This window comes from Ovis canadensis, chromosome 7 (assembly GCF_042477335.2).
Source record: "Ovis canadensis isolate MfBH-ARS-UI-01 breed Bighorn chromosome 7, ARS-UI_OviCan_v2, whole genome shotgun sequence".
Lineage (NCBI taxonomy): Eukaryota > Metazoa > Chordata > Mammalia > Artiodactyla > Bovidae > Ovis > Ovis canadensis.
In genome coordinates, this window is record NC_091251.1 from 69,174,761 (window position 1) to 69,196,731 (window position 21,971).

General features: G+C 37.6%; 1 protein-coding gene across 1 annotated transcript in view; it reads left to right on the forward strand.

Moving 5' to 3' along the window:
* Positions 1-21,971, forward strand: part of DMXL2 (Dmx like 2) — a 172,838-nt gene that overhangs the window by 41,092 nt on the left and 109,775 nt on the right. The window contains exon 6 of the mRNA XM_069596524.1: positions 202-268. Within this exon, the coding sequence (XP_069452625.1) occupies positions 202-268 (67 nt within the window). The remainder of the gene's footprint in view (positions 1-201; positions 269-21,971) is intronic.

A 21,971-nucleotide genomic window follows, 5' to 3' on the forward strand; every position in this document is an offset into this window, starting at 1 on the left:
GATCCCCACAGTGAACCTTGGGTTGGTTTTAATGAGTTAATTTGTATTTTTAGGGAGGTGAAATATTTAGACTTATTTTTAGAGAGGTGAAAACACTCTTGTTTGATGCTATGAAAAATCTTATTTTGACCATTTATATATATATATATATATGGTGTTCTAGATTTTAAAAATGCTAACTGTTGAACTTTGTCTTTTTAGAACCTCAGTATCTGTACATTTGATGGAGTGGTCCCCTGATGGTGAATATTTTGCTACTGCTGGAAAGGTAAAGGAACAAACAATACATAAACAGGAAAAAACAAAAGAATTAGAAATATTCCTCACTCATTCTCATTTTCAGATTTTTCATCTGTAAAATTGGAAGGATCCTACATTACAAAGCTGGCCTGAGGAATAGGTGATAGCTTTGTGAAATATCTGATATGTCTCCCATAGGCAGTTAGCATTTGAGAAATAGTGGCTATAATTTTTATTATTTGACCATTGCAAAAATTTATGGTTTTTTAAAATAATTTTTATGTTTAAAAAATAGCATATATGCATAATTTTAAAAGTAAAATAATACTACTAGATTTGCAATGAAAAGATGCACTCCCTTCTTCCCACTCTTAATTCCTGTGTCCTAGAGGCAGTGATTTGTAAAATTGCATATTTAAATACTTCTTTCCATATTCTTAAGTAATTTGCTTATGCTCCCATTGTTTAATTATTATTATTTTTCTTTTTGGTTTTATGTATCATCTCTGGCTCACTACTATGGAGGCTGAGACTAGTTCTCTAAGCTGATGTCCCCAATTCCATCTCCACTTAACCATACATATGTGTATTCACTTCCCTTCCTCCTATCTTTCTGCTCTAAGTGTCTCCTAATATTTGGGAAAACCAGTATTTATTATGCACATTATTAAGAGTATGTAAGAGGTTCTTCATAGAATAATTACTTTGATGTTAATAATATGTTTTACTGTTTGCTTAGTTTTCTGTATACCTAATTCCTATACCTAATTCATCCCTCACACCTCTGACGTTCTTTGCATCTCCTCTCAGTATAATTCCCGGTAGAAGGTATCCTGGAAACATGTATTCTCTTTGCTCTGACTTAGTTGCTCAGTCTGGCTTAGTTGCTCTTAGAGTCTAATATAGAGCTCTCAGTTCAGGATTTTCTTCTACCAACCTCAGGGGATTCTCTGCCCATCTCCTTTCTTAAATTCTCTATTTCTTAGCGTCATTTATCTTCTTTCCTTGTTTTGATGGAGATATCCTTTAGTAGGTTCCTGAGAAAAGATGAATGGGAAAAAAACACATTAGAGGCCTCTCAAATCTGAGCAATTCTTCTGCTGTTATGCTTTATTTCATTGGGCATAGAATTTGGTAGGAACTAATTTTCCTTGAGAATTTTAAATGTCATGGTTCTGTTGCCTTCCAGTGTTGCTATTTGAGAGGTACAGTGCCATTAAGACCCTGTTCTCCCAGCTCCATCCATTTTGTAGAGGTTTTAAGAATCTTCCCCTTATCCTGGTGTTCTGAAATGTCAAGATGTGGTGGAATGGGTCAACCAGCTATAAGTATTTACATACAAATATATACATATAAGGGATAAAGACTCTTTTTGTGTAGGTAATTTGATGTACCCATTCAGTCTGAAAGCTCATGTTCTTCAGTTCAGGGGAATTGCTTTATATTATTCCTTTTGTGTCATCTCCTTCCTTTTATACTCTCTTTTCTCTTATTCTGAATCTCCCCTTATTCAGTTGTGGATCCTTCTATACTGATCCTCTAATTTTCTGTGGGCCCCCTCATTTTTTTTTTGTTTGTTTAAATTCTGGGGTTTTTTTTTTAGCTTTAATTTTGAAATAATTTTTTCCTACTGTCACATATTTTATTTTCAGGAGTTTTTTTCACCTAATTCTATGAATGCTCCTTCAAATTTATGTAGTATTTCATAAGTATAAAATGATAATTGAACACATGCAATGTATTTACTTATATTCAGTTGTGTATGGAATTAAAATTTCCATATTACAGTTCACAAGGCAAGGATAGGTTTTCCAACAACATCAGAATTCACTCAAGGCTCTTTGAGTTAATCTTCAGTTGTAGAACACTCAACTGTTTTGTGGTTGAATAATTATATGGCACAGAGCTAATCAGTTGCTCAATAGTTGATGACATTATAGACAGGAAGACTCTGTAACATAGGCAGAAAGACTGCAATTGTGTGCACTTTAGTAGTAAACTGATAAATAACTATTTCAAAGAATATTTGGAGGTATTTGCATGAGGTGAGCTGTCATGTAATAGTAACATATCTGTGATTTCTTTTAGACACAAAGTCACAAATACTGTTAATACCATTTTGGTATGTTCTTTATATTCATAACTGAAATTTAGCAATTCCTTCAGTTCACAGTTATGAAAATAGAGAAGTAATTATTTTCCCTGACTCAAGTTCCTGGTATCTTTGGGTCTTGGTTTCTCAAGAAGCAGACTCCCAAACAAGGATTCTAGTTCAAGTTGTTAATATGGGTGGTGCTCACAAAGAAATATACTGGATTAGGCAGGGAAGTAAAAGTGCTTTAAAAAGACTGTATTTACAGGTGATGAACAGGCTTAAATCTCTGGGTAACTCTGGTGGCCAGCGCTTCTTGCAACATTATGTTCCTCACACTCTTCACACACATCGCACATACACACATTAGTTAAGGCCTAGTGAGGGCAGAACATTGGTTCTCAGCTTTTACAAACAATTTCTGAAAAACTCAGGCAAAGTTATGTAGATACTGTCAATTGGAAATGGCTCACTGAAATGCTAAGGCATGAGAGGATACAGTTGATGTATCAAAAATATTTTTTGTATCTTGAATTCTATCTGCAGGTGCCTTGGATTAGAAGATCTCAGAACCTCTGGTCTAAACCTGGATATTTTATTTATTTATTTTTAATTAAAGGATAATTGCTTTATAGTATTGTGTTTGTTTCTGCCAAACATCAGCATGAATCAGCCATAGGTATACATATGTCTTCTCCCTTTTGAACCTCCCTCCCACCTCTCTCCTCATCCTACCTCACTAGGTTGTTACAGAGCCCTGGTTTGAGTTCCTTGAGTCATAAAGCAAATTCCCATTGGCTATCTATTTTAAATATGGTAATGTAAGTTTCTATGTTACTCTCCCATCCATCCCAGCCTTTCCTCCCCGCAACCCCTGCACTGAGTCCATAAGTCTGTTCTCTGTGTCTGTCTCCATTGCTGCCCTGCACGTAGTCTCATCAGTACCATCTTTCTAGATTCCACATACATGCATTAGTATACAATATGTGTTTTTCTCTTTCTGACTGACTTCACTCTATATGATAGGTTTTAGGTTCATCCATCTCATTAGAACTGACTTAGATGCATTTCTTTTTATATCTGAGTAATAGTCCACTGTATATATGTACTATAGCTTTATCCTTTCATCTGTCAGCGGACATCTAGGTTGCTTCCATGTCCTAGCTGTTGTCAATAGTGCTGCAGTGAACATTGGGTACATGTGTCTTTTTTGAATTTTGGTTTGCTCAGGGTATATGCCTAGTTCTGGGATTGCTGGGTCATATGGTGGTTTTATTTCTAGTTTTTTAAGGAATCTCCATACTATCTTCCATGGTGGCTGTATCAATATACATTCCCACCAACAGTGCAAGTGCAGGTCGACCAGTCGTGTCTGACCCTCTGCAACCCTATGAACTGTGTAGCCTGCCAGGCTCCTCTGTCCTTGAATTCTCTAGGCAAGAATACTAGAGTGGATGGCCGTTCCCTTCTCGAGTATCTTCACAACCCAGGGATCGAACCCAGGTCTCCTGCATTGCAGGAGGATGCATTACCATCTGAGCTACTAGGGAAGCCTAAAAGTACTGGAGTGGGTAGCCTATCCCTTCTCTAGATCTTCCCCACCCAGGGATCAAACTAGAGTCTCCTGCATTAAAAGAGGCGGATTCGTTACCAGCTCAGCTACCAGAGAAGCCCAGCAGTGCAAGGGGGTTCCCTTTTCTCCACATCCTCTACAGCATTTACTGTTTGCAAACTTTTTGATGATGGCCATTCTGGCTGGTGTGAGCTGATATCTCATTGTAGTTTTGATTTGCATTTCTTTAATAATGAGTGATATTGAGCATCTTTTCATGTGTTTTTTTAGCCATCTATGTGTTTTCTTTGGAGAAATGTCTGTTTAGATCTTTTGCTCACTTTTGGATTGGGTTGTTTGCTTTTCTGGTGTTGACTTACGTGAGCTGCTTGTATATTTTGGAAATTAATCTTTTGTCAGTTGTTTCATTTGCTTTTATTTTCTCCCATTCTGAGGTTGTCTCTTCATCTTGTTTATAGTTTCCTTTGCTGTGCAAAAGCATTTAAGTTTAATTAGTTCCCATTTATTTATTTTTGTTTTTACTTTCATTACAGTAGGAGGTGAGTCATAGAGGATGTTGCTGTGATCTAACTTATAGAGTGTTTGGCCTATGTTTTTCTCTAAGAGTTTTATAGTTTCTGGTCTTACATTTAGGTCTTTAATCTACTTTTAGTTTATCTTTGTGTATGGTGTTAGGAAGTGTTCTGATTTCATTCTTTTACATGTAACTGTCTAGTTTTCCCAGCACCACTTATTGAAGAGGCTATCTTTGCCCCATTGTATATTATTGCCTCTTTGTCAAAAATAAGGTACCCATAGGTGTGTGGGTTTATTTCTGGGATTTCTATCTTGTTTCATTGTTCTACATTTCTGTTTTTGTTCCAGTACCATAATGTCTTGATGACTGTAGCTTTGTGTTACAGTCCGAACTCAGGAAGGTTGATTCCTCCAGCTCCATTCTTCTTTCTTAACATTGCTTTGGCTATTCAGGGTTTTTTTTGTTTTCATAAGAATTGTGAAATTTTTGCTTCTAGTTCTGTGAAAAATGACATTGGTTATTTGATAGGGGTTGCATTGAATCTGTCGATTGCATTTGGTAGTATAATCATTTTCACAGTATTGATTCTTTCAATCTAGGTACATGGAATATCTCTCCACTTGTTTATTTGTCTTTGATTTCTTTCATCAGTGTCTTAAATATTTTTCTGAATATAGCTCTTTTGTCTCCTTAGCTAGGTTTATTCTTAGATATTTTATTCTTTTTATTGCATTGGTGAATGGGATTGATTCCTTAATTTCTTTGATTTTTTCACTGTTATTGTATAGGAATGCAAGTGATTTCCATGTATTGATTTTGCTTTGCTAAATTCATTGATTAACCTTAGTAATTTTCTGATAGTATCTTTAGGGTTTTCTATGTACAGTATCATGTTGTCTGCCAAGAGGGAGAGTTTTACTTCTTTTCCAATCTTGATTCCTTTTCTTTCTTTTTCTTCTCTGATTTCCATAGCTAGGACTTCCAAAACTATGTTGAATATTAGTGGTTAGAGTGGGCGCCTTGTCTTGTTCCTGATCTTAGAGGGAATGCTTTCAGTTTTTCACCATTTAGAATAATGTTTGCTGTTGGTTTATCATTTATGGCCTTTACTGTGTTGAGGAGAATTCCTTCTATGCCCATTTTTTGAAAAGTTTTGTGTTGTTTAAAATCAAAAAAGCCTTTGAATTTTGTCAAAGGCTTTTTCTGCATCTATTGAGATTATCATATGGCTTTTATCTTCTACTTTTTTAGTATGGTGTATCACATTGATACAATCTGGATATTTTATTTTCTGTCATCCACATTTAAATCTAAAATCCACGTACAAAAATTCTATGGTTTGATGAAGAGGTCAGGTTTCACTTTTTCCATATGGATATCCAGTTGTGCAGCTAAATTTATTGAAAAGCCTCTGTGTTGCCACCTTTGTCAAAAGCAAATATCCAAACTAGTGTGGCTTTGTTTCTGAATTCTTTTCTTTGGTCCATTGGTCTTTCCTTGTAGCAATGCCACCTTCATTTCTATAGCTTTTAAATTGTCTTGATGTGTGAAAGAATATATCTTCACATCTTGTTTTTCTTCTTACAAGATTATCCTATCTACTTTTGGCCCTTTATATTTCCATATAAACTTTAGAATGAGTATGATAAATTTTATAAAACCAACAGAAAACCTCTTGTGATTTTAATTGATATTTCATTGATTCTATAGATTAGTTTTGGGAGAATTGACGTCTTTACAGTTGAGCCTTCTCATCTATGAACATGACATAATTTTTATTTAGATCTTTTTACTTTTCTCAGTAATGTTTTATAATTTTTTGCAGCAGTCCTAAATATCTTTTGTTGGATTCATTCCTAGGTATTTGATATTTTTGATGTTGTAAATGACATCATTTTATAATTGTATATAGAAATGCAATTAATTTTGGTCTTTATATCTAGCAGTCTTAGTAAACTCAATATTAACAAGTCCTCTGTAGATCTTTCTGTATTGTCTGTGTGCATAATTCTATTATTTGTGAATAATGACAGTTTTATTTCATCTTTCCTAACTCTTAAGTGTTTTAATGTCTTTTCCTTTTTTTACTCTAGTATCTAGAACTTCCAGGATAGTATTGAGGAAAGGTCTGGGATTGGTTATCTTTTCCTTGTTCCCAATATCAAAAGGACACCTTTCACAGGGTCGCCATTAAGTATAATATTTACCATAAGTGCTTACTATACTCTTTTTTAGATGAAACAAGTTTCCTTCTGATTTGTAGATTGCTAGAATTTTTAAAATAGCAAATACTTTTTCTGCATCTAATGATATTGTCATTATTTTCTTATTTTCTTTATTAGTGAGATGAAATTTGTTGGACTTATTTATATAAATCTTGTGTTTTTGAAATAATCTCAACTTAATTGTAATGTGTTGTCCTTGATGGATTTGTTTTGCTAATGTTTTATTTAGGATTTAGGAGAGCTCTCTGTTAGAGTGAGACTTGGCAAATATTTTTTCCTTTTTTATACAGGTATACCTGGTTTTATTGTGCTTTCCTTTATTGGGCTTTGCAGTTAATGTGTTTTTTAGCACCTTGAAGGTTTGTGTCAACCCTGTGTTGTCAGATGATGGTTAGCATTTTTTTAGCAATAAAATATTTTAAAATTAAGCTATGTACATTTTAAAAGATATAATGCCATTGCACACTGAATAAACTACTGTATAGTGCAAATGGAACTTCTGTGTGCACTGGGAAACCAAAAAATTCGTGTGGACTCCCTTTATTGTGATAGTATTTGCATTATTGTGGTGGTCTGGAACTAAAAATGTAACATCTCTGAGATGGCCTGTAGTGATTTTGATTTCAGTGTCATGCTGGCCTCATACAATGAATTGGATATATATATTTAAAACATAGTCAGTAGAATGGGTTTCTGCAAGGTTGGTGTTTTATTCTTAAATGTACTGGTGAAGCCATCTGGACCAGGAGTTTCCTTTGTGGGATTCAGTTTTTTAAATAGTTATAGGACTGTTCAGATTTTATATTTCTTTTTTTATGTAAGTTTTAGTAAATTAGGTTTATATAGAATTTGCCCGTTTTAACTAAATTTTCAGATTTATTGGTGTAAAATTGTGCAAAACGTCTTTTTAATATCTGTAATATATATGTGATGTTTTTTTCATCTTACTAAGAATTTATCAATTTTATAAATCTTTTCAAAGAACTGACTTTTGGTTTTGTAGGCTTACACATTGTATGTCTGTTTACTCTTTTATTAATTTGTTTGGTTCTGTTTTTTTCTCAAACTTTTTAGATGGATGTTTAGCATTTTTTGTTTCTTTGCTTTTTTCAGCATTTGTTGTTTCTCATGTGTACATTTAACTCTATAGATGTCCCTTTAAGCTTAGCTTTATCCCATAAGGTTTTTTATTCCATAATTTTTGACATGTATTATTTTCATTATTATTCTAAATACAAATTTTTCTAATTTTCAGTGTGGTTCATTTTTTGATTCATGGGTTGTCCAGAGTATGCATTAGAGCATGGTTCAATTATGTTGGGTGGTGGTGGATGATGTAGAAGTGTCTTCTTGGTGGTGATAAATTTATTTTGCGTTACTAAGTAAACTTAACAAGTAATTGGTTGTTAAAGTAATAACCAGCGATAGTGTTATAATAGCAACTACTAGTAGTTGACAGTTATGTACCAGAAACTGTGGCTTCAAAAGCGATGGGGCAAGTGTTTTACAGAAGGGTAAACTGCAGTTTCACAACTTGCCTGAGAATACAAAGGTAGTCAGAAGGTAGAGGTGGGATTTTAACTCAGATGTTTTGGATTTCATACCCAAATCAGGTGGCTTTATATTTCATGAAGAAATACTTACTGCAAGTGCATTTGTGCGGATGCTTTGAGGCTTGAGTTGAGTATGCATTCTTCTAGGAAAGGTGTATATAGTTTCTACCAGGTGCCTAGGAAGTGAAAGAAAGTGTTAGTCTCTCAGTCATGTCTGACTCTTTGTGACCCCATGGACTGTAGCCTGCTAGGCTCCTCTGTCCATGGAATTCTCCAGGCAAGAATGCTGGAGTGGGTTGCCATGCCCTTCTCCAGGGGATCTTCCCAACCCGGAGGTTGAACCTTGGTCTCTTACATTGAATGCAGATTCCTTACTGTCTGAGCCACTAGGTACCTGGGGGCATGCCCAATTCAAACTAAGTTCTCAGCTTGGCAGTCGTACCATACATTGTGTGCTTGGGTCTCATGAAACCTGTTTTGTGGGTGCAGATGCCCAGCAGAGACTTCTTCCTCCACTCAGAGTCCAGGTGCAGGAGAATCCTTCCTTACCATACTCCTTTTCAGAGAGGGTTTTTTCTTGATTTCACCCTTTCATTTATGGATAGTCCTTAGGGTTGTTCTTTTTTTTTTGTCCCTTTCTTCCTTTTTTTTTTTAATGGTGTTATGCAAGTACCTCTGGTCTGACTTCTCACCTTGCATGTACACTACGTGCTGTCTCTATGTAGCTACTGTATTTTATTTTTAAAATTTATTTTTGATTGGATCATAATTGCTTTGCAATATTGTATTGGTTTCTGCCATAACAGCATTGTGAATCAGCCATAAGTATGCATATGTCCTCACCCTCTTGAACTGCCTTCCCACCCACTACCCCACCCCACCCCTCTAGGTTGTCAGAGAGCACCAGATTGAGCTCCTTGTGTTATATAGCAGCTTCCCACTAGCTAGCTATTTCACATACAGTAATGTATATGTTCTAAAAAAGGTTTTGTAGGTCTTCAAAGAACCGTTCAATACTGGTTGGGGCATAGACTTGGATAACTGTGATATTGAATGGTTTGCCTTGGAAACGAACAGAGATCATCCTGTCATTTTTGAGATTGCATCCAAGTACTGCATTTCAGACTCTTTTGTTGACCATGATGGCTACTCCATTTCTTCTAAGGGATTCCTGCCCGCAGTAGTAGATATAATGGTCATCTGAGTTAAATTCACCCATTCCAGTCCATTTTAGTTTGCTAATTCCTAGAATGTTGACATTGACTCTTGCCATCTCCTGTTTGACCACTTCCAATTTGCGTTGGTTCATGGACCTGACATTCCAGAGCAATATTACTCTTTACAGCATCGGCCCTTGCTTCTATCACCAGTCACATCAGCAACTGGGTATTGTTTTTGCTTTGGCTCCATCCCTTCATTCTTTCTGGAGTTATTTCTCCACTGATCTCCAGTAGCATATCGGGCACCTACTGACCTGGGGAGTTCCTCTTTCAATATCCTATCATTTTGCCTTTTCATACTGTTCATGGGGTTAGAACAGTACTATTCACCTTTTAAAACTAACACCCAAAAAAAGATGTCCTTTTCATTATAGGGGACTGGAATGCAAAATTAGGAAGTCAAGAAACACCTGGAGTAACAGGAAAATTTGGCCTTAGAATGCAGAATGAGGCAGCACAAAGACTAATAGAGTTTTGCCAAGAAAATGCACTGGTCATAGAAAATGCCCTCTTCCAACAACACAAGAGAAAACTCTACACATGGACATCACCAGATGGTCAACACTGAAATCAGACTGATTATATTCTTTGCAGCAAAAGATGGAGAAGCTCTATACAGTCAACAAAAACAAGACCAGGAGCTGACTGTGGCTCAGATCATGAGCTCCTTATTACCAAATTCAGACTTAAATTGAAGAAAGTAGGGAAAACCACTAGACCATTCAGGTATGACCTAAATCAAATCCCTTATGATTATACAGTAGAAGTGAGAAATAGATTTAAGGGCCTAGATCTGATAGATAGAGTGCTTGATGAACTTATGGAATGAGGTTTGTGACATTGTACAGGAGACAGGGATCAAGACCATCCCCATGGAAAAGAAATGCAAAATAGAAAAATGGCTGTCTGAGGAGGCCTTACAAATAGCTATGAAAAGAAGAGAAGGAAAAAGCAAAGGAGAAAAGCAAAGATATAAGCATCTGAATGCAGAGTTCCAAAGAACAGAAAGAGATAAGAAAGCCTTCCTCAGTGATAAGTGCAAAGAAATAGAGAAAAACAACGGAATGGGAAAGACTAGAGATCTCTTCAAGAAAATTAGAGATACCAGGGGAACATTTCATGCAAAGATGGGCTTGATAAAGGACAGAAATGGTATGGACCTAACAGAAGCAGAAGATATTAAGAAGAGGTGGCAAGAATACACAGAAGAACTGTACAAAAAGATCTTCATGACCCGGATAATCACAATGGTGTGATCACTCACCTAGAGCCAAACATCCTGGAATGGGAAGTCAAGTGGGCCTTAGAAAGCATCACTACGAACAAAGCTAGTGGAGGTGATGGCATTCCAGTTGAGCTATTTCAAATCCCGAAAGATGATGCTGTGAAAGTGCTGCATTCAATATGCCAGCAAATTTGGAAAACTCAGCAGTGGCCACAGGACTGGAAAAGGTCAGTTTTCATTCCAATCCCAAAGAAAGGCAATGCCAAAGAATCCTCAAACTACCACACAATTGCACTCATCTCACATGCTAGTAAAGTAATGCTCAGAATTCTCCAAGCTAGGCTTCAACAGTGCATGAACCGTGAACTTCCAGAAGTTCAAGCTGGATTTAGAAAAGCAGAGGAACCAGAGATCAAATTTCCAACATTTGCTGGGTCATGGAAAAAGCAAGAGAGTTCCAGAAAAACATCTATTTCTGCTTTATTGACTATGCCAAAGCCTTTGACTGTGTGGATCACAATAAACTGTGGAAAATTCTGAAAGAGATGGGAATCCCAGACCACCTGACCTGCCTCTTGAGAAACCGATATGCCGGTCAGGAAGCAACAGTTCGAACTGGACATGGAACAACAGACTGGTTCCAAATAGGAAAAGGAGTATGTCAAGGCTGTATATTGTCATCCTGCTTATTTAACTTCTATGCAGAGTACATTATGAGAAACTCTGGGCTGGAAGAAGCACAAGCTGGAATCAAGATTGCCGGGAGAAATATCAATAACCTCAGATATGCAGATGACACCACCCTTATGGCAGAAAGTGAAAAGAAACTCAAAAGCCTCTTGATGAAAGAGGAGAGTGAAAAAGTTTGCTTAAAGCTCAACACTCAGAAAACGAAGATCATGGCATCCAGTCCCATCACTTCATGGGAAATAGATGGAGAAACGGTGGAAACAGTGTCAGACTTAGTTTTGGGGGGCTCCGAAATCACTGCAGATGGTGACTGCAGCCATGAAATTAAAAGAATCTTACTCCTTGGAAGCAAAGTTATGACCAGCCTAGATAGCATATTGAAAAGCAGAGACATTACTTTGCCAACAAAGGTCCATCTAATCAAGGCTATGATTTTTCCAGTGGTCATGTATGGATGTAAGAGTTGGACTGTAAAGAAAGCTGAGCGCTGAAGAATTGATGCTTTTGAACTGTGGTGTTGGAGAAGACTCTTGAGAGTCCCTTGGATGCAGAGAGGTCTAACCCGTCCATTCTAAAGGAGATCAGCCCTGGATGTTCTTTGAAAGGAGTGCTGCTAAAGCTGAAACTCCAGTACTTTGGCCACCATGTGAAGAGTTGACTCATTGGAAAAGACTTTGATGCTGGGAGGGATTGGGGGCAGGAGGAGAAGGGCAGGACAGAGGATGAGACAGCTGGATGGCATCACTTACTTGATGGACATGAGTCTGAGTGAACTCTGGGAGATGTTGATGGACAGGGAGGCCTGGCATGCTGTGATTCATGGAATCGCAGAGTTGGACATGTCTGAGCAACTGAACTGAACTGAATATGTATGTTTCAACGCTACTTTTAGTTTGTCCCACCCTCTCCTTCCCCTGCTGTGTCCACAAGTCTGTTCTCTATATCTGCCCTGTGTGGGTTCATCACTATCATTTTTCTAGATTTCATATATATGTGTTTAAATAGAGGAGAGTGAAAAAGTTGGCTTAAAGCTCAACATTCAGAAAACGAAGATCATGGCATCCGGTCCCATCACTTCATGGGAAATAGATGGGGAAACAGTGTAAACAGTGTCAGACTTTATTTTTGGGGGCTCCAAAATCACTGCAGATGGTGACAGCAGCCATGAAATTAAAAGACGCTTACTCCTTGGAAGAAAAGTTATGACCAACCTAGATAGTATACTCAAAAGCAGAGACATTACTTTGCTGACCAAGGTCCGTCTAGTCAAGGCTATGGTTTTTCCTGTGGTCATGTATGGATGTGAGATTTGGACTGTGAAGAAGGCTGAGCGCCGAAGAATTGATGCGTTTCAACTGTGGTGTTGGAGAAGACTCTTGAGGGTTCCATGGACTGCAAGGAGATCCAACCAGTCCATTCTGAAGGAGATCAGCCCTGGGATTTCTTTGGAAGGAATGATGTTAAAGCTGAAGCTCCAGTACTTTGGCCACCTCATGCGAAGAGTTGACTCATTGGAAAAGACTCTGATGCTGGGAGGAATTGGGGGCAGGAGGAGAAGGGGACAGCAGAGGATGAGATGGCTGGATGGCATGACGGACTTGATGGACGTGAGTCTGAGTGAACTCTGGGAGATGGTGATGGACAGGGAGGCCTGGCGTGCTGCGATTCATGGGGTTGCAGAGAGTGGGACCCGACTGAGTGACTGAACTGAACTTAACTGATACATGATATTTGTTTTTCTCTTTGACTTATTTCATTCTGTGCAACAGGCTCTCTATTCATCTGCCTTGCTACAACTGACTCAGATTTGTTCCCTTTTATGGCTGAATAATAGTCCTTTGTATGTATGTACCACAGCTTCTTTATCCATTCACCTGTTGATGGACATTTAGGGTGCTTCCATGTTGGCTATTGTAAATAGTACTGCAGTGAACATTGGGGTACATGTGTCTTTTGAATTACGGTTTTCTCAGGGTTTATGTCCAGTAGTGGGGTTGCTGGGTCATATGGAAGTTTTATTCCTGTTTTTTTTTTTAGAAACTATTATATTGTCCTCCATAGTGGCTACATCAATTTACATTCTCATTTTCAGTACAAAGAGGGTTCTGTTTTTTCCACATCCTCTCCAGCATTTATTTTTTGTGGGTTTTTTGATGATGGCCATTCTGACTGGTGTGAAGTGATACATCATTGTAGTTTTAATTTGGATTTCTCTAATAATGAGTGATATTGAGCATTTTTTCATGTGTGTATTGGTTATCTGTGTGTCTTATCTGAAGAAATGTTTAGATCTGCCCTTTTTTTGATTGGGTTCTTTGTTTTTCTGTTACTGAGGTGCATGAATTGCTTGTATATTTTGGAGATTAATTCTTTGTCAGTTGCTTCGGTTGCAATTATTTTCTCCCATTCTGAGGGTTGTCTTTTCCTCTTGTTTACTGTTTCCTTTGCTGTGCAAAAATTTTAAGTTTAATTAGACCCCATTTGTTTATTTTAATTTTTGTTTTTTCATTACTCTCAGAGGTGGATCAAAGAGAATCTTGCTGCGATTTATGTCAAAGTATGTTCTGCCTATGTTTTACTCTTAGTCATAGTTTCTGGTCTTACATTTAGGTCTTTTATCTATTTTAAGTTTATTTTTGTGTGTGATGTTAGGAAGTGTTCTAATTTCATTCTTTTGCATTTACACATAGCTGACGAGTTTTCCCATCACCACTTATAGAAGAGAATGTCTCTTCTCCATTTCTTGCCGCCTTTGTCAAAGATAAGGTGCCCATAGGTGTGTGGGTTTATCTCTGGGCTTTCTGTCTTGTTCCAGTGAGCTACATTTCTGTTTTTATGCCAGTACCATACTGTCTTGATGACTATAGCTTTTCAGTATAGTCTAAAGTCAGGAAGGTTGATTCCTCTAGCTCTGTTTTTGTTTTTCAAGATTTCTTTGGCTATTGTGTTTCCATACAAGCTGTGAAATCTTTTGTTCTAGCTCTGTGAAAAATGTCACTGGTAATTTGATAGGGATTGTGTTAATCTGTAGATTGTTGTGAGTAGTAGAGTCATTTTCACAATACTGATTCTTCTAAGAATGTGATATATCTCTCTGTTTGTTTTGTCTTTGATATCTTTCATCAGTGTCTTAATAGTTTTCTGTATACAGGTCTTTTGTCTCTTCACAGGTCGTTTATTCCTAAGTATTTTATTCTTTTTGTTGCAGTGGTGAATGGGATTGTTTTCTTAAGTTCTCTTTCTGATTTTTTGTTGTTAGTGTATAGGAATGCAAGGGATTTCCATATACTGATTTTGTATCCTGTGACTTTACTAAATTCATTGACTTAGCTACTGTATTTTAAACTGAAGCTGTATTCCATTGGACATTGGTAGAGTCCCTTATGCAGTTCATGCTACCACTGTAAGCATTTGAGCAATTCAGTGTAATCAGAAGAGAATTTTGATAAACTCCCACTATGTACCTACCCCTGTCTCCCTACATCTGTGCCAGTGTGTTCTGCCTTCCCTTGTGTTGCCATGGATGAACTGTCGGCTGTTATACAAGTCATTTCTTCCACTTTTGGGCTGGATTCTGTTTGTCCAGGCTTCCTCAAGGACCTCACTGTTGCAATCCTCTCCTCTTTTCTCAGTTTCCCTTCTCCATTGGGGCATCATATTAGCATGTGTTATGGACTGAATATTTGTGTCCCCCCCCTCCCCATTCATATGTTGGGCCCTAACCCCACTCCTCAAAGTGATGGTATTTGGAGATGAGGCCTTTTGGAGGTAATCAGCTTAGATAAAGTCATGAGGGTGGACCTCATGATAGGAATAGTACTCTTATAAGAAGAGACACCAGAGAGCTTGTTCTCTCTCTACTACATGAAGACATACCAAGAAGGTAGCTGTCAAAAAGCTGGTAAGAAAGGTCTCACCAGAACCTGACCATGCTGACACGCTGATCTTAGACTTCCAGCCTCCAGAACTGTTAAGAAATAAATTTCCATTGTTTCAGTCACCCAGTGTATAGTATTTTGTTATGGCTGCCTGAGCTGACTAATACAGCATTGCATACCAAACATGCTCTATATAATCTTGCCCTCATTTATATATAATCTATCTAAAACAGACAGCAGCAGTTAACACAAACCATCTCTTGACCTTCTCTCTCAGCTTCCGTTAGTTCTTTGCCTCATAACACTTTGAAGGGGTTGCTTATAGCTGCTGTCTCCAAGTTTTTCTATTTTCTTATTTTCTATTACAATTGTTATTCTCTTAACCCAGGAAAATCCTTTCCCCAGAGACCTGTGTGGCTTTTCCCCTTAATTTCTTAAATGTCACTGTCTCAGTGGGGCTGTCCCTAGGCACACCTTTTAAGATTGCATCTCACCTACCACTGTACTTTCTTTTCCCTTTGCCTGCCTTCATTTTACTCACAACATTATCACTGGGAGTTTGTGTTTGTTTTCTTTTATTGCATAACAAATTACCACAAACTTAGCAACTTAAAACCACACATTTATTATTACAGTTTCCATGGGTTAGGTGTCTGGATGCAGCTAGCTGGGTGTTGTGATCAAGGACTCTAAAGGCTGCAGTAAAGGTATTGCTGAGCTGAATTCTCACCTGGAGACTTGCCTAGGGCAGAATCCTCTTCCAAACTCTCTCAGGCTGTTGCAGGATTTCTTCCTTTGTAGCTGAATGACAAGGCTGGTAGTTGATTTCCCTCATATATTTTAATGTTTCTGTTTATCTCCTTTTGCTTACCCAGTATATGATGTTTGCCTTTGCTATGTGTTACAGCTGGCTAAGCTATGAGACTATTTTAGGATATATGGTCTTTTGACAGGGTCACTTGGTGCTTTAAAAAATATTAATGAGCCATGGAAGATGATCATTATTCATTGTCTGAACATCTTCTGATTATTTGAACTATCTCCTCTAATGAATCTGAAAGATACCTTTGTGCTTCAGACAAAGAAAAGTAATAAGACTAAAAGGTATGTCCTCTTAAATGGGGCAGCTAGATTTTAAGTTCCTCAAAGATGAGTCTGTTTGTACATTCTGTAATGCCTCATACCCTTTTTTCCCCCTGAATTTATTGTGCACAGCCTTAGTGATTGATTGATTTTTTTCCCACTGTGTTAATCATATTCCCTTAAGTTTTTAATGTTCAATTCTCCTGAGAGCTAAGTGCTTTACATTTCTTAGGGAAAGATAAGAACAGTTTTGGGATTGACATATATACACTACTATATATAAACGCTTCCCTGGCGGCTCAGAGGTTAAAGCGCCTGCCTGCAATGTGGGAGACCCAGGTTTGATCCCTGAGTCCGGAAGATTCCCTGGAGAAGGAAATGGCAACCCACTCTAATATTCTTGCCTGGAGAATGCCATGGATGGAGGAGCCTGGTAGGCTACAGTCCATGGCGTCGAAGAGTCAGACATGACTGAGTGACTTCACTTTCACTGTCTTTTCATATATAAAATGGATAATAAGGATCTACTATATAGCACAAGGAACTGTATCCAATTCTCTATAATGATCTACATAGGAATATAATTTAGAAAAGTGTGGATATATCTATGTATATTGAACTTACTTTGCCATGTAGCAGAAACTAACACAAGGTTGTAAATCAACTATACCCTAATAAAAATTAATTAAAAAAAAAAGAATGCCTTTGGGGGTTAATAAAGTATGTCATGGATTTAAAAAACTTACTTTTTTGAGAAGATAACCACATCTGATTAATATTATCTTGATAAAAAGAACAGAAACTAACATTGTAATGTTGTCTCTCCCTCCTCTTCAGTCTGTTCTGCTGCTGTTAATAAAGCCAAGTTTGTCTGACTTGATGAAACAGATGGTGACTGTGATCTACCACTAGAAGGCATTTTCCACCACCTCTGTTGCACATGACAGGATTTCAGTTATGGTGTTTGGGGACTAAAATTCAATTAATTTCAGGATTTCTAATATTCTAGTTCATTGAGTAATTTTGATGGTAAGATCTATATTTTAAATTTTATTTTAAATGAAACAAAGGTGAATATTTTTAATGATAAAAGGTGCAGTTCACAAAGAAGATAGACAACATAAACTGCTAGACACCTAACAACAAAGAACAGAGATAAATAAAAAATTAAGACATGTAAGGGAGAAGAAAAAAGCATATGATCGTAGTGAGACGTATTAACATTTCTTTGAGAATATTTTATCAAGTGAAGAAAAAATAACAGCATCTTGAATGATGTCATAAATCATTTAAATATAATAGACTTACCTTTAGTTAATTTATATTAATCTTGTATCCTACACAAATAGATTTAAAATTTTGTATCTCATACATTGTTATTAGATATCCATAGGACATTTAGAAAAACTGGCAAAAGACATTACTAAATTTCAAAAAGTAGAATTCTTTTTTGTGTGTGTGATTCAGTTATATGTATACACATATATTATTTTTGAAATAATTTTCCATTATAGGTTATCACGGAATATTAACTATAGTTCCCTGTGCTATGTAGTACACCTTTGCTGCTTCTTGCATATCTATTTTTTTAAATTAGAAATCTAGCATTCTACTCTTACTAAGTCAAACAAGTGGAATCAAAATGTCATAAACTTTTTAGGCAAAAATTCGTAAGTTTTCAAAATATATTTATTATACATATTATTTATATATATGCATACAGAAGCTTTTCTTCTGTACTTGATAACAGCTTGAGAGGACCTCAAAAAAAAAGGAGAAATTGGAAAATATAAACTGAATGAAATGGGAGCACTGAATATCAAATAGAAAACGTGAAACAAATTAGATAAAAGTAAAAGATAGTCCAGTTGTTTTTAACATGGGCTGCTCATTAGAAACATATCTGGAACTCTGGAGAAAAAAAAACAATACCTGGGCATTTGTATTTTTCAAAAAATTCCAAGGTAATTTGATATGCATATGGATTTTAAAGAGTGATTACAGGTTTTTCTATTAAATGATAGTTTTGGTGAAACAGAGTTCTATTATTTTTCTGTTGACCAATCATGATACAATGGTATTAAGTGAGTAATAGTTACATAATCACAATAGTAAAAGATGTTTATGAGTTTTCATAATCAATAACCAGACAGAAAATAAAAGATGATTACAATTACAAGCCATAATGGGAACATGATTAACCTAACATGCATCCCTGGTGGCTCAGACCTAAAGAATCTGCCTGCATTATGGGAGCCTGCGTTTGATCCCTGGGTTGGGAAGATGAGAGCATGGGAACCCACCAGTATTCTTTCCAGGAGAATCTGCATGGACAGAGGAGCCTGGTGGGTTGCAGTCCATGGGGTTGCAAAAAGTCAGACACTACTGAGCACCTAGGCAGGCACGCACATAAAGTAATTACTTAGAATGGGGATGGCATGGGTCAAGCAGAGAGATGGGGTAAATTGGAAGTGCATACATGACTGTGTTTTCATTGCTCAGACAGTCTGTATCTTTAGGTTGGTGCATTTAATGTATTTATTGATATATATGACCCTGTTATTAATTGTTTTGGGCTTACTTTCTGTAGGTCTTTTCCTTCTCTTGTTTTCTGTCTAGACAGGTTCCTTTAGCATTTGTTGTAAAGCTGATTTGATGGTGCTGAATTCTCTTAACTTTTGCTTCTCTGGAAAGCGTTTGATTTCTCCATCAAATCTGAAGGAGAGTCTTGCTGGGTAGAGTATTCTTGGTTGTAGGTTCTTCCCTTTCATCGCTTTAAATATATCATGCCATTCCCTTCTGGCTTATAGAGTTTCTGTTGAGAAATCAGCTGATAGCCTGATGGGAGTTCCCTTGTATGTTTTTTGTCATTTTTCCCTTGTTGCTTTTAATATTTTATCTCTTTTAATTTTTGTCAGTTTGATTACTGTGTCTTGGTGTGTTCCTCCTTGGGTTTGTCCTGCTGGGAATCTCTGTGCTTCCTGAACTTGATTGACTATTTCCTTTCCTGTGTTTGGGAAGTTTTCAGCTATTATCTCTTCAAATATTTCCCTAAGTCCTTTCTCCCTCTCTTCTGGGACTCCTCTAATGCAAATGTTAGTGCACTTAATGTTGTCCCAGAGGACTCTTAGGCTGTCTTCATTTCTTTGCATTTTAATCTTTTTCTATATTCTGTTCTGTGGCAGTGATTTCCACCTTTCTGTCCTCCAGGTCATTTATCCATGCTTCTATCTCAGTTATTCTGTTATGGATTCCTTCTTGTGCATTCAGTTCATTTCAGTCGCTCAGTCATGTCCGACTCTTTGTGACCCCATGAACCACAGCACACCAGGCCTGCCTGTCCATCACCAACTCCCAGAGTCTACCCAAACCCATGCCCATTGAGTCGGTGATGCCATCCAACCATCTCATCCTCTGTCGTCCCCTTCTCCTTCTGCTGTCAATCTTTCCCAGCATCAGGGTCTTTTCAAACGAGTCAGCTCTTTGCATCTGGTGGCCAAAGTATTGGGGTTTCAGATTCAACATCAGTCCTTCCAATGAACACCCAGGACTGATCTCCTTTAGAATGGACTGGTTGGATCTCCATGCAGTCCAAGGGACTCTCAAGGGTCTTCTCCAACACCACAGTTCAAAAGCATCAATTCTTCAGTGCTCACCTTTCTTTATAGTCCAACTCTCACATCCATACATGACCACTGGAAAAACCATAGCCTTGACTAGACAGACCTTTGTTGGCAAAGTAATGTCTCTGCTTTTTAATATGCTGTCTAGGTTGGTCATAACTCTCCTTCCAAGGAGTAAGCTTCTTTTAATTTCATGGCTGCAGTCACCATCTGCAGTGATTTTGGAGCCCCCCAAAATAAAGTCTGACCCTGTTTCCACTGTTTCCCCATCTATTTCCCAGGAAGTGATGGGACCAGATGCCATGATCTTCGTTTTCTGAATGTTGAGCTTTAAGCCAACTTTTTCACTCTCCACTTTCACTTTCATCAAGAGGCTTTTGAGTTCCTTTTTATTTTCTGCCATAAGGGTGGTGTCATCTGCATATCTGAAGTTATTGATATTTCTCCCGGCAATCTTGATTCCAGCTTGTGCTTCTTCCAGCCCAGCATTTCTCATGATGTACTCTGCATATAAGTTAAATAAGCAGGATGACAATATACAGCCTTGACATACTCCTTTTCCTATTTGGAACCAGTCTGTTGTTCCATGTCCAGTTCTAACTGTTGCTTCCTGACCTGCATACAGATTTCTCAAGAGGCAGGTCAGGTGGTGTGGTATTCCCATCTCTTTCAGAATTTTCCACGGTTTATTGTGATCATTTCTGTTTGTTTCTTCTTTAGTTCTTTTATGTCTTTGGTAAACATTTCTTGCATCTTCACAAGCTTTGCCTCTGTTCTTTTCCAGAGATCCTGGATCATCTTCACTGTCATTATTTTCTGAAATATTGCCAGTCTCCACTTCATTTAGTTGTTTTTCTGGGATTTTATTTTGTCCCTTCATCTGGGACATAACTTTCTGCTTTTTCATGGTTATTGATATTCTGTAATTGGTTTTGTTTTAGTTGCTGTGGGATTGTGGTTCTTCTCACTTCTGTCTACCCTCTGGTAGAGGAGGCTAAGAGGCTTATGTAAGCTTTCTGATGGGAGGGACTGATGGTGGGAAAAACTGGGTCTTGCTCTGGTGGGCAGGACCTTGCTTAGTAAAGCTTTAATCCAGTCATCTGCTGATGGTTGGGGATGGGCACTCTCCCTGGTAGTTTTTTGGCCTGAGGCGACCCAGCCCTTGGGGCTTCTTGTTATTGTTGTTGTTCAGTCCCTCAGTCATGTCCAAATCTTTGAAACCCCTTTCTTTGACTGCAGCAGGCCGGACTTCCCTGTCTTTGACCATTTCCCAGAGCTTGCTCAAACTCCTGTCCATTGAGTCAGTAATATCTTCCAACCATCTCATCCTCTGTTGTCCCCATCTCCTCCTGTCTTCAGTCTTTTCCAGCATCAGAGTCTTTTCCTAGTGAGTCAGCTCTTCGCATCAGGTGGCCAAAGAATTGGAGCTTTAGCATCAGCATCAGTGCTTTCAGTGAATATTCAGTGAAATTCAGTGAATATTCAGTGAATATTCAAGACTGATTTCCTGTAGGAGTGACTGGTTTGATCTCCTTGCAGTCCAAGAGACTCTAAAGAGTCTTCTCCAACACCGTCATGCTCCAACACCAAAAACATGAGTTCTTTGGCACTCAGTTTTCCGGTCCAAGTCTCACATCCATACATCACTACTGCAAAAACCATAGTTTTGGCTGTACGCTTATGTTGGCAGAGTGATGTCTCTGGTTTTTAATATGCTGTCTAGGTTGGTCATAGTTTTTCTTTCAAAGTGCAGTATCTTTTAATTTCATGGCTGCAGTCACCATCTGCAGTGATTTTGTAGCCCAAGAAAATAAAGTCTGTCACTGTTTCTATTGTTTCCCCATCTATTTACCATGAACTGTTGGGACTGGATGCCATGATCTTCCTTTCTTAACGTTGAGTTTTAAGCCCACTTTTTCACTTTCCCCTTTCATTTTCATCAAGAGGTTCTTTAGTTCTTCTTTGTTTTCTGCCATAAGAGTTGTGTCGTCTGCATATCTGAAGTTACTGATATTTCTCCCAGCAGTGTTGGTTTCAGCTTGTGCTTCATCC